The 13,681-nt window shown below is 34.5% G+C and overlaps 2 protein-coding genes across 3 annotated transcripts; both read right to left on the reverse strand.

The window, feature by feature from the left end:
* Positions 1 to 991: 991 nt before the first annotated feature.
* Positions 992 to 2,672, reverse strand: PRPS20 (chloroplast 30S ribosomal protein S20). The gene is made up of 3 exons (XM_011099975.3): positions 2,481 to 2,672; positions 2,146 to 2,315; positions 992 to 1,383 (listed from the first exon to the last, which is right to left on the reverse strand). Exons 1-3 carry the CDS (start codon positions 2,617 to 2,619, stop codon positions 1,147 to 1,149), a joined length of 546 nt encoding a protein of 181 aa, XP_011098277.1. The 5' UTR covers positions 2,620 to 2,672; the 3' UTR covers positions 992 to 1,146.
* A 938-nt stretch (positions 2,673 to 3,610) lies between these two features.
* Positions 3,611 to 12,381, reverse strand: LOC105176972 (ARM repeat superfamily protein). 2 transcript variants are annotated; one of them, XM_088877105.1, is made up of 17 exons: positions 12,224 to 12,381; positions 12,066 to 12,129; positions 11,771 to 11,879; positions 11,110 to 11,172; positions 10,844 to 10,941; positions 9,680 to 9,746; positions 9,532 to 9,603; positions 8,980 to 9,141; positions 8,803 to 8,876; positions 8,621 to 8,718; positions 7,535 to 7,642; positions 7,052 to 7,149; positions 6,415 to 6,552; positions 5,985 to 6,032; positions 5,222 to 5,336; positions 4,971 to 5,071; positions 3,611 to 3,906 (listed from the first exon to the last, which is right to left on the reverse strand). In XM_088877105.1, exons 1-17 carry the CDS (start codon positions 12,291 to 12,293, stop codon positions 3,820 to 3,822), a joined length of 1,572 nt encoding a protein of 523 aa, XP_088733231.1. In that variant the 5' UTR covers positions 12,294 to 12,381; the 3' UTR covers positions 3,611 to 3,819. The 2 variants fall into 2 exon arrangements, with proteins under 2 accessions (XP_088733231.1, XP_088733232.1); XM_088877106.1 differs by lacking the exon at positions 8,621 to 8,718 and having other exon boundaries at positions 7,535 to 7,611.
* Positions 12,382 to 13,681: the final 1,300 nt, after the last annotated feature.

Below are 13,681 nucleotides of genomic sequence, written 5' to 3' on the forward strand. Positions count from 1 at the left end.
TACGGAATTTACTAATATTAACAAAAAAAAATGAATAAAAATTCACATTACCTACAATTAACTTAGTAGTGATTTATTGCAGGTCAAATAAATCTTTTTTTATCAAACTATCCTTATAAGAGCAAAGATATATCTTCTACATGCATTAGCGCGTGTTTGGTCAGAATAAAATTATTCAACCTGTAATAACCATTAACAAATCAATTGAAGGTACATGTGAAATTTTATTTACTTTTTTTTGGAATTACCTTTTTGGTCCATAAAGAAAGCACATTCCCTTATTAGTCCCACGCCTTGTGGGATTTCAGTTTTGGTCCCATTTTGTTAAAAAAGAGTTTTCAAGTTAATCATCCATAATTTTTACCGTCAATTTTTAACGGCAGAAGTAGTCAAACATTAGTCTAACTACTGTTGGAGGTGCCTCCATAACGAAATTTCAAAGTAATAGCATATTTATGTTTAGCTGAAAAAAAATAGAAAATATATATAAATATAAAATGTATTGTTCAAGATTGAACAGACAGAAAAGTCAAAAAATAATTATAATATTTAAATATGTAAAGATGACGTAATTAGACTAACATTTGATCACTTCTGCCGTTAAAAGTTGATTGTAAAAATTGTCGAGGACTAATTTGAAAATTATTTTTAACAAAATGGGACTAAAACAAAATATCATAAAGCGTGAAACTATAAAACAATAGGCCTTTTTTATGGACCGAAAAGATAATTTAACCGACTTTTTTAACAATATCTACATATTTAATAAATCTTAATTAATAAAAATATCTCTTTGTTAGATAAAAAACATGTTAGTGATTTCTCAAATCATGAAAAGTCTAAGTGTAATTTTGACTAATAAATATTTCCTAGGAATTTCATCAAGGTGGGGCACGTGGAAGTCCAGGCACGTTAAATGAAGTTGCAAACAACCTTTGTATTGAAATCCAATAGTCTAAATCCCATCAACCTATGCAGGAAGTCGAAAGTATGACTCAATAACAAAACTCCCTCTTTTCTCTTGATTGAGAATTTGGTAATTTGAGTTAGCAACATAGGCTACCAGTAATGAAAAATAGAGACAAAATTACTAGATTGCGTTTGCACTGGAAATATACACCAAAACAAATAAACAAGAAACGGGCGTTATGCCGACTCTGCTGGAGCAGCCGCAGGTGCATACCAGCCATGGTAAATCTCCACTGCCTTCTTTCTTCTAGCTAGCCGGGACTTTCTCCGTGCCCCAGTATTTCGGTGGAGTGTTCCTACCTTGACAGCTTTATCAATGACTGAATATGCTTCCGCAATTAGCTTTTCAATGGGAAGAACTTCTTCCGGTTGAGCATCTGCCTTCTTTCCAAGAACTTCCAGCGCTTCCAGAACCTTCAGCAGCAAATGCGACATTATTTGCTATACATTTTCTAGAGAAAGTACAAAGAATCACAGGATCCGCTAACTTCTCTACATTAAACTAATTCAGATGAAAACAAGGATACAGCACAACTTTCATTTCTTTCGGCAACATGTTCCCAAAAATATCGTCTTGGACATACAACCAACCTATATCCGATATTATAAAACTCTTTTGATTGTGAAGTAAAGGCAGAATTACCATTTTGCACAGTTCAAACTCAAACTTTGTGCAGCTTTCTTTATACATGAAACCTATTCACATTTCTAATCCATCCATATAGTCTCCACTGTCAGCTTGACCTCTCAATTCTCTATCTAGCCCTTCCTCCATAGAAAGAGGACTTACCGTCTTGCTTTTGCCAATAACATAAAGAGCACCTAATGTCATCCCACATTCTTGAAAATTAACATACACCACCTTCTCCGAACATAACAATCAGAAAGTGATCGAATGAGCTTATGTTTGAAACTCAGCGAAGCCTTGAGTACAAGAAGTGGAAAATCCAATAACTCCAATTTCTCCGTGACTAACAGAAACTGATAATAAAGTATTCATATGAATGGTAACTTAGCAGTAAGCACAGGTAGGACTAAGAACACTACTCTCTCTCTCTCTATCTCTCCTAAACACTTTCCACAGCTAAGCAATAGGCACATTAGACTCTGCATTGACTCTATAATTAATATTGTCCGCGGAAACATGGAAAGCCCAGTGAGAATAAACTAACTAACCTTCTTCATCCGGGTCCTGATTTCAGATTTCCGGGCTTTGTTATAAATCCGTCTCTTCTCAGCTTGGCGAGCCCTCTTCGCAGCCGAGTCCGCCTTCGTCTTAGTCCCCGCTTCGCACACAATCGAAAGCCGATTAGGGCTCATCTGCAGTGGGCGCACCGAGACTAATCCTAGGGGATTCACAAGAAACAGCAAAAAGAAAGGAAAAAATCAAAACACGCAAAAGAAAGAAAGCCCAATGAGGGATAAACCCTTTCGGCAAGAATGAGGAACTGAAATTGAATTCAGAAGCGGAACTGAAAATAGTTCCTCCTCATTCTTGTGTTTTATCTCACCTCTAGAGAAAAGATTCACGGTGGAAGCATTGGAGGAAAAGCTGAGTGGCGTGAAACGAGTGTCTGAGAGAGAAAGAGTCTTGAGCTTCGCCGGCAGCCCCCAACAGGACACGTTGTGCGCCATTGCAGCAGCAGCCATCTCTCTGTGAAGTGAAGGTGGTGAAGAAGAGAAGAGCAACCTTATCCAAGGCTACTTGGGCTTTCTTCTTCTTTATTTGTTACGCTGGAAAGCGTACTGCTGAGGCCAAGAATCGTTGTTCTCGCGTTAACACTTTTACGGAATTACCTTTGTCTAAAGCAGGGGTGACTATGGATAATTGAAAAGAGCTGAATTAATATCCTAATTATTTTAATATGTCGATTTTAAATTTAATTTAATTTATTTATTAACTTTTCCATTTAGACCCCCATAATTTTCAACAATTATTCCTTTTTTCTTATAATTTTTATTCATTTTTTTTTTGTTATTATATTTTTTAAATTTAATACTAACTGATTATTTATATATACTTCTATTGAAAAAGTTATAAGCGTTTTATTTTAAATAATAAGTAGAAGCACTAAAATACCCTTACTCTCCTCTCTAGACCTATAACTTTAATTCCAGTTAGAAGATAATTACCACCAACGTCTAACTTCTATCAATTTTCATTTTAAAATATTTGTATATGACTTTATTTTCTTGATTGTATTATAAAAAATATATATATTTTGCTATTCTATCACAAACAAACTAATGCAATAAAAAACATAGAATTAAGTTTTTTTTAAATTTTGCACACGTACAGAGTGTGCCTGATTGTCAGTTTATACATATAAGTTTTATGTGAATTGATTAATCAAAAAATCTATTTTAAATTAGAAAATTTTGTAATTTGTATGGATACCAAATCATATAGCAGTATAGAACACCTCCAGAAGTCATGGTAGAGGTCATTGTATGAGTTCCAAACAGCCAAAACTAACTAAAATCATAAGTCACGAACATTTTTTTAACCTAAAATAAAAAGTAGCTGGAACTGAGATAATACCTGGAGGCAATTACTATGATCTTAGTGAAATCACCCCTTACCCAAATTGCTGATAATATTAAGAATACCAACATTTCAAATATGCAAATACACTTGAAATGAACAAATAAAGTGCTGAGATTATAGTGTCGCTTCTGATACTTTACCAGGCGGACAAAGACAACTCACATGAGGCTACATCCTTTCGCTCTCCTAAACGAACAATATTCACAAAGTAACATTAGTATAAGACCCGGAATCTCCACAACACCGTACATTACAAACATAGATAATTAGTCAGAAGTATGAGTTAACTCCTATTGGTACAACTAAAATCTGTCAGCAGTCATAACCACTGGTTGAGCTTCTGCTTGCTTTCTTGCACCATAAGGACCCCTTCTGATTGCTTCCTGTAGCTGCAAATATTTATGGTTTAAATATGTACATTAGTGCCATAATTTATACATGCTAATCCACCATAAATATACAAAGTGTTGTCCACTACACAGCAGCTTATATACCAAACAATGGGATTCTCTCAACATTCACATTTCCAAGTGAAAGGGGCGTTCATCTACGCTCAGTTATCATAATTTACTCAGAATATCTTCTTTCGGTTTCCACCAATTTTCTCAGAACTTTGTATTTGATAGACTTGGTTTTCATTTAAATCCGTCCATGGTGCAGATAAATTGGTTTTTACCTTAATTTCGTAGTTTAACTACTTAATCATCTTACAAGATATTATATGCTTGTCACTTTTCAAAATCAAAAGTATTGCATGTTGTATCAGATAGAACTTCGACAAACTTCATTAATCAATAATCAATGTCTTGCATACTACTACAGCTACTTTGGGCCCAAAAAATTTAGTGAAGAGATCACTAAATGGCAATCTCATTATTCTAACACTGACTAATAAAATTATATGGACCTTAGATGCTTAGATTATTTATATATTTACTTCAGGGTTATTGCTATCTAGGTAGTTCTACCTGATAAAATGGCTAAAACTTAAGTATTCTGGATCTACTATAACCTAAGACATTTGGAAAAGTTGATGACACCTACAGTGCATTCTAAATGTCTTCAGTCAGTGGACTTACAAGACTTTTAGAATAAAAGACCACTTCTACAAATATGCACATAACATATAATGTGTTTTAGTTCATGACAGTAACCCTTTATGTAGTCCTAATCATCTTCAGTGGTATACACATGAAAAAAGCACGGAAGAACAGTCCTAGTCGTCTTCAGTGGTATGCACATAAACAAAGCACGGAAGAACAGTGGCCAAGGGAAATCAAATATCTTTCTGCACTTTGAAATGATTTTGATTTAGACACAGGCAAGTCATGCACATTATGTTGTCTGACAATCACCTGTTATTTCCATGATACAGACATAGTCTATTTCTAATTTAAGTGTAATATTAAAACTTATTAAGTATTGTAGCCAGCAATAAAACTGAGGGACACACCTTTGAAGCCATGCCAGCAAAAGCAGGATCACTAATAAGTTTACTTGATGACGTGAAGACCCTGTAGATTGCTTCACAACACCTATGTCTAGCTTCCATCCCTGCCAAGTCATTATATACGTTGGGGACAAGACACTAAACAATTGTACATACAGATAAGGCTGTATGCAGATCAATGATACAATTAAACAAGGAGTAATATATACATTAAATGCATTTCGTACTAAAAGGAAAAGTGAATAGATACAGACCTATCTTTTTTGTTTCTGTATATGTATCTGTCACTATATTGATTATCTCAGGTCTAGAGATAATCTCCATCAGGCACCAAGTTCGAGCCACCAATCCAGTAATCAATCTATAACCCTGTATATAAAAGATAATCACATGACTAAGTAATTATATTCAACTTATACCGTGGATAAAGTTAAAGTGTCTTCCTCCTTTCACTTGAGTTTTATGATTCAGCCAACTAACTTCAGAACAATTTTCAAGATAGAAGTATTCACGACTTGTTTATATCCAGAGAAATATGCACATCATATGAGCAAGATTCCATCCAGTTTTGCCACAACAAGTATTCATAATATTATTGCAGTTAGCTCCATGACGTGCACAACATGAAGCCTACATATAAACTGGACATGAAATGGTTGTACAAGAAATTTCTTATGACTTTTAAGTAGATCAAGGAAATATCAACAACAGTCAATATGTCGAGAACAAGACAACTGAAACAGGCTGCTTGGTCAATCGAAGCGACCAATTTATCCATCATATGATACAGAAGTCTTCCACGTCTTTTCTGTATACTTTCCCCAATTCTGTTGCTATCGTAGTGGAAACTAATTGCAAAGGAGAGATATTGGCTATCTCACCTATTAAAAATGAAACAATACACAAATTGGAAAACCCTAACCTAACTTTACAGCACCACCAGAAATAAAAAGAGCTCAAGGCAGAAAATGTGATGGGTATAAATAGAAACCAACACTTATAGAAACATATTCTTACCGCAATACGAATTTCAGAATCCTGCTGAAGAACTGATAGGAGGAGGCCCTGAAACAATTTTCAGCAATATGATAAGTCAAATTATGCAGGCAGGAGAACTATTACAACAGGCGACTAACATGAGTGTTAATTTACATTTCTGGACTGAAAAAATAACTGACCCAAAAGACGTATAGTCAAATATTGAATTCTAGTTCAACTAGGATCAACAAAGGCAACATAGTCTAAAACAGAAGGTTAGAGTCTTTGACTAAACTTTATAATTTATCTCTCTTTGTTCTTTGACATCTGCTGCCCACTAATTTTTAATTACTAACCCAAGAACTGTCATGCAGTCAAAAGAACAAAAACAAAAAGTATTAAACTGAAGAGGCCAAGACAAAGCATTATATCATGCAAGTCTCTCGGGAAGCTAAAAAGATCAACTTACCAAAGGAGTCAGCTTAGATGTTTTGGACGCTTTATCATAAATTAAGCTCCTAAGATTTTCTTCTGCACTACTGTTCAGCACCATAGTATCTCCGGTACGTGTTTCACCAACAATGTTTCCAAGAGAATGCAAGGCAGCCTGTGTGTCCATTGAATACCAGTCTCAGTTAGACCATGAATCAGATCAAAGCACATAAAAATGCTTCAGATGAACAATGTATCTTGTGACCTCCTTAGTTTTGCAATAGAATATGCCCCCCTCCTCCTTTCCCCAAAATCTAGAAACAGATGGAAAAATGATGACTGGAAATAGGGAACAAATTCCAGAAAGTTGTCTGTAATCTCAAACGAGGCAATTGCAAAAAGTGCAAGCAGATACTTCTGCCAAGAAACCCCATCATCCAACACTGCTTGATATCATCCAGCCTACATCACATATTCCATGTCCATACTAACATATACTAGGTTTGGATCTAACACATACTGTGTTTGGATCATTACAAACTTCTTTCCTGGCAGGGTGCGTTCAATACCCTTCTCATGAATTAGGATTTAACTCGAAAAAAATTATAATTTACCAATATTAAGACCATAAATACATTTGAAACACTTCCAGAAGTTACATAGGGTGTACTCACCAGCTGTTTACCATGTTGTTGCCGGTCAAAAGCAGCATCAACAACATGTCTAGCAATAGGAGGTGAAGTTGATAGAACTAATGTCGCTCCTTGGAATGCTGAAGCATCATATACAGAATGAGGTAACATCAGTCAGCTCAAACAGCTTAAAAAATTCTAGCAACAATGCAGGAAACAACCTACAGAACGCTTAATGAGAAAAGGTAGATGTTCTGATAAAAGAAAATGCCGAAGAGATCTCACTTCAGAAGAGAATTAATACAGCTGTATCTATTCAGAGGAAAAAGTCACACTATCGCCATAATCAATTTATATACGCGAGCAAAAAAATTGACTCTTCGTTTCAACCATTTCATGTAGTCATCATTTGGTTATCCAAAAATTTAGACAAGTTCAGTCAAACCACTGGCAGAAAGAGGAATTTAACAAGAAAACAAAGCTAATTGACTTCTGCAACATAAATCATTTGGATGGATAACTTACACGATCCAATTTGACCCAATGCTTCAAGTGCACATTCACATTCATCTGCATCTTGACTTTCCAGGTACTCGAACCTCCTATCAATAGCCGAAAGAACAGTTCTAAAACCTATATTGAAAATGAGCATTAGCAAACACAAACTTCTCTCCAGGATTAAGCGAAAATCCTAATATCGACATCAGTGGAGTTCAGATTAAATCTGGCAAATATCAGAATATTCATGTGAAAAGTTGGTCAAATTATGCATAGTTTAAAGCGAAGATCAAATTTTCTTGAACGAACTCATTGAAGTGCTTTTACCCTCAACCACTCAAAATTGATATTCTAGGACAGTACAATCACGGGATTTATCATTAAATCAATGATTTACAAAGAAATTGCCTCATTGATCAGTCAAAATAATTTAACACTATTTTCTTGTCTCTTGATTTCCAGACATGAGATGTACTTGCACAAAAGTCTTATGAAAAAATGAAGAAGTGAAATTATGTGTATTGGTTTAATTATGGTATTGCATGAACTAAAAAATACAGGAACATGTGCATTGTTCTTCAAAAATTGCTTATACTATACATGAAGCATAGAGGCTTTACATAGCTACAAATGAATTATAAAAGTTAAGCATTATGCATCGAGATTGACTTACCCACATTTTGTCTATGCCTTCCTCCCACAGGGTCATCTAACCATAAACTAATGTTAAGCATCCTGACCTTACAGGAGTAACACGCTAGGAACATACATTTTCTGACTTAAAGGTCAATACCAAAGAGAACTATCTGCACTTACGTATAGAGCCCAGCATAACAAAAGGAATAGCAAACTGCTTCATCTTACAACCCTAGGTTTCTGATTAAGGAAGCTCATTTTGGTCACTGAATTTGCTTAAGTGAAACTGCGGAAATGAGGACAGATTCTTTTCTATTTTCAAACTGAATGATAGTGTTTATGAATTGCTGTGTGACAAACTAAGGATGTTTGACCTATAAATCAATCCTAAAAGATCATGAATCAGATTCCTCCAGGAATAATGTAATACATTCTAGCTGTACAGAATCCAGAGTAGATTAAGAAAAATTAGCTTACTAGATTCATCAATGAATGCAAAAGCACTTTCATTGGACAGAAGTCTACCAGCAATCATCATTGCCCTCGATCTTAAAATGGATTCTGCAGCACCATTGCTAAGAAGTACCGTTGAAAGTTGTTCTGATGCATTAGGGAAATGAAGAGATAATACATAGATGAAATAAAATTTCTTAACCAACCTGATTATAGAACTAAGCAGCTGAAGAAGGCTGGTTTTTGACAAAAACTCTGTACTGTGCCTAACCTCCGTCAACTTCAGCATAAAGCAGAAATTTGACAAAATATTAAGCAATAATGATAATAAAAAGAAAAGGTAAAATCCTAACAAACGTTATTGTCTAGGATCAGAGACACACCTCGTATAGAAGTTCCAGCACACTCAAAATGACAAGAGTGTCATTTGTATTTCTGACTTCTGCCTCCAATAGACTCAGAAGATTTGATTTGGACACTTCTGATGCCACTGAGCTTGAAATGGAGAAGAGCTTTACTATCAAGGCTAGAACTCGAACTCTTCCCTTCAGACATTCCAAACAGAATAAAGAAGAATTTAAAAAATCATGACTCAAACACAACAAAAGTTACAGCAGACTAGCACATGAAAGTATAAAGCGTGAGATAGAGCCAGGTAAAAGCAAGCCTTTTATAGGTGAATTCGCAACATGATAAAAAGAACATGTCCTAGAGAAATATTCGGCATGCCAAACCCCACCCCTGCAACCCCAATAAAAGATATCATTATGACGATGTAGAACTACAAACAAAAGATCTTGTGAAGAAATAGGAACTTATAGTCCATTTCCACACATGTATACTCGAACCTATCAGTTACGTATATTTAACAATATTCCGATCATGAACATCTTATGGCGGACATTAACATCATTTACATATATTTAAAAATATACCAGAGATGAACATTTTGCTGCCAGATTCCCAAGGTGTGTAGCTTCATTAACACTTGCAGGAAAGACAATCCCCTGGAGAAATAATTATCATCAATACACACTGTCAACAAATCATGATCACAGACAAGAGACAGCAAGAGGTAAGTACCAAGCCCTCTGGATAGCCAGCCAAATTTTTAATTGCCTCTGTTGCTGCAGTAGCTACTTGTTCATCACTAGAGCAAAGAGGAAATTTGTTTTTTCATGCTTCAGATAACAAGAAGAAAAAATGCCAAGGAGAAGAACTTTTTCTAGTCAAGCATAAAACACTATTTCACACATAAAACCCTAACACATATGGCTTCAGAAACTAATTGATATCTTAATAAAGAGAAGTGAATTTAGGGTCAAAATAAATGGAAGAACTTTTGATGTCTGCTTCATCTATTCAGTAGAGGGAATACGAATTCCTCAATTTAGTGCAGCGTTGTTCCATGTATACAACCTAATATAAAGCACATTTTGCAAGTAACATTTTGTCAGACGAGAAGAGTTTCAGAATGTCTTTTGCAACCTGTTGGAAATACAACACCACCGCTTCTACATAACTTTTTTTATTTCTTGCTCATTAACATAATCATTGGACAAGCATGGACACAAATTTCGGGACTGCAACCGATCAGAATTATGGTGGTATCTAGTTAAAGATAATCATGATAGATCAGCAACATGGTGCTGCCCAACAATCCATCTCCACCAATGTGCTATGTATGCCTACTTTCTGTTTTAAATTATAACTGATCCTCTTTTCATTTCATCCTCTTGTGAATGAAAGGGTATATGAGAAAGAGGGCATCTGACAAGAGAATTTATTATGTGAGTCAAGAAATCACAAATATGGGTCTGAGTACCCGAGTCCACAAAATTCTGGAATTTGTTTATCTTTGCAATGCATTAGAAAATAAGACAATTCATCATCCAAAAATAAGACAGCTAATATCCAATCCCTTTAACCAAACTTAGGCTTGCAGAGTTATTTTTGAAGGGAAGATAAGCAACCAAAATTATCTTGGCCACCCATTTTCGCCCGTACTTTTCTCTACATTAAGAATAATAAGAACACACTATGAAATAAAGGACAGAATAATAAAAAGAAGCCAGCACAGAATTAGGACAGAAGAATTTATCACAAAGCAGCTCATATGTCATAAGGCGAATCGATGTAATACACAGTATTACGTCACAGGATTGAATTAATGATGTATACAAGTATACAATTATATTTTACGAGATTAAGTAAATGTAGGTGCACATCAAAAACTCTGGAATTTACCCATCAGTCAAGCAACTGAGCAGATGGGAATAAACATCATGTTGAAGAACTAGTTGCACAGCAATCCTCTTATCTGTATGTCCCAACAGACATGATATCTGAAAGAATGATTATCATGCCATATTTAGAATTAATATTTTTCAGTAATGTGGGCCAAAATGAAGCTAGCAATATGAGATCAAAAATTGGAAAATGTATCCTGTTTTCTTCGGAATCAAAATTGCTTTTGATGTATAAGCTTAAGAAAAACAAGATCATATACTTACAGCTATACAGGCCAGACGTCTCACTTTCTGAGAATCCGTCCCAAGACCAACTAAGACGAAAGGCTGAAACATATAAATAATATAAGAATTCAAACTAAAAAGAAGAACTGGTACTCGCTAAAGCTTAATAACCCAAATAAGAAAACCTACAGAACTGAGAACCCCAAATTCATTATCAAGATTTAACAGGTAAACCTCATAGACTGAATGGAAACAAATACTAATGACTCATACATAGGACTTCAGATTCAGAGAAGTAAATGTGTTCATCTTTATTGTTGCACATAAATTCAGAAACAGGTTAATCTGGAACCAAAATATCAGATAATAAAGTGACTAGAAATAATAGATTCGACTAACAAATCACGAGTTACTTCATAGGTTTCATGCTATGTCTATCTAATACATCACAAGTAATATACCGGGGTACAGCACTGAGCCTAGTACCCAACGATGTGTATCAAGCGAGATAGCCAATGAACAAACAAAATTTAAAAATTACTTCGACCAGGTAGCTGAATTTCAACATTGAACAGGTAATATGTAATGATTAATTCCAACAAACAGCAATATCATGGTTGGAAGACTACACTAGCACCCTACTCAACTTACATTAGAAAAACTACAGAATAATTGCCACTCACGGAAATTATTACCATACCATATAATGCGGGATGAGTGATGCTCCATATTTAGTCCTGAACAGCCTCTCCAAACAATCCACCAAAGCAGTTTCCAGACCAGGGTAATCCGCATTGGTTTGCAGAGCACTATTCATATTTTCAATCCAATGATAATACCACCATAAACTTCAACAAATCACGACAAGAAAAAAAAAACAAAAACCAAAAACACAATTTCCTGAAAACAAGAGTCCATTTTCGGCGTGTTTATGAGCTATACATACGATTGCGACGATTCAGCGAACTAGAACGGGAAAGCCTTTAGAAATTTACCCGATAATAGCAGGGAGAGGGAACCGGGTGAGAAATTCCTGAGCTGAAGCATCGGAAAGAGCACCTGAAAACATCGGGTCAGCCTATACATACAGAGAAATACACGTATACATACAGAAAATAACACACATCAATGTTACAGAAGAGTTGAAGGAAACCTGGTTGATGAGCGAAGTCGGAAGCAGCTTCGAGCAGCTGAGAGGGATCAACGGAGAATTCTTCGTCCATGGCTTGCTGCCAAAGTATACACGAGCTGAGTGCAGAAACTGGGAAGCGGTGGAGACTGGAGAGTGTGTATGTTGAAAGGAGTAATTACAATTCAGTCCTTCAATATATTTATATAAGCAGTTAGTCCCAGTAAATGGACGTAAATATAAATTTAGACCTAAGTGATATTTTTAGTCCTCAAATTTCACACTCTTAGCGTATTATCTTTCAAAAACAATATATTGCATTTTACCCCTCAATTTATACTCATATTATAATAGTATATTGAGCTGGTTATCCAATCTAATAATAGAAAATAAAACGGGCTTACTAGATAGCCCATAAGCTCAGTATTTAGATCAAATGTGCTGCATGATCTAAAATTCATTATATGATATACTGTATGTTTTGGTTGAAGCGTCATAAGCCTTTGGACTTGTGAACCACTCAACCTCTGCAACCGAATCGAAGTGCAACATGCCAACGTTATGTCATTATCAACCTCATACGGGAGATATGCAACACTTCATCGTGCTTGAAAACTTTAAAATTTAGGAGCTATGTTTGATTTGCTATGTGTTTGATTTGACTTATTATAGTATGCTAGTCGGAAATACATATTTGATGCGTGTGTAAATATAATAATATTTTTATTAAACTAATAATTTATGAATATAGAAAGTGAAAAACTAAAATAAATAAATAAAAACCACCCTCTTCGATCATATATATCAGTGCATGTGGCACACCCAATAATAATTTTAGAAACTTATTTTTATTTTTAAAATTATATTTAAATTTTAATTAAAAAATTAAAATTATTAAAACTTAAAATAACAAGGAAATAATAAGATGTCAAAAATAGTGCAAGTGGAGAAGAGTGGACAATCTGCAAGTAAAAGAAACTAAAAAATAATAATAAAATAATATTATAAAAATCAAAAAGTTGAGACACCCAAAGGGTGAGCTCACTTAATAATAAAGCATAAATAATATAAATATATGACCTTGAGTCTTTGTAATATTGGTAAATTTTTTGTACATAATTATAGGGTACGTCGATAATTATTAAAAAATATTAAATTTATCATAAATTAATTATATATAAGTTGAAATTTGAATATATTAAAAATATAGTAGGACTAAATAATAATATACTTAGGATTAAATTTAATTTTATAAAATTAGGGACTAAATTATAAATTTAATTAACATTTAAGAAAAAAAAGAGAGAGAGAATAGGATAAGAATTTGAGGAGCAGCATGCCCTGGCCCTGCTTACCCAAATTGACCAATAAGGTGGGACCAAACCATCCCCTCTCTCTCTTCATGAATATATATATATATATATATATATATATATTATATAAAAAAAAATATTTTTTTCTCTCATAAATAGCAGATATAAC

The sequence above is a fragment of the Sesamum indicum genome, linkage group LG13 (genome assembly GCF_026168435.1).
Source record: "Sesamum indicum cultivar Baizhima isolate 11 linkage group LG13, ASM2616843v1, whole genome shotgun sequence".
Taxonomy (NCBI): domain Eukaryota; kingdom Viridiplantae; phylum Streptophyta; class Magnoliopsida; order Lamiales; family Pedaliaceae; genus Sesamum; species Sesamum indicum.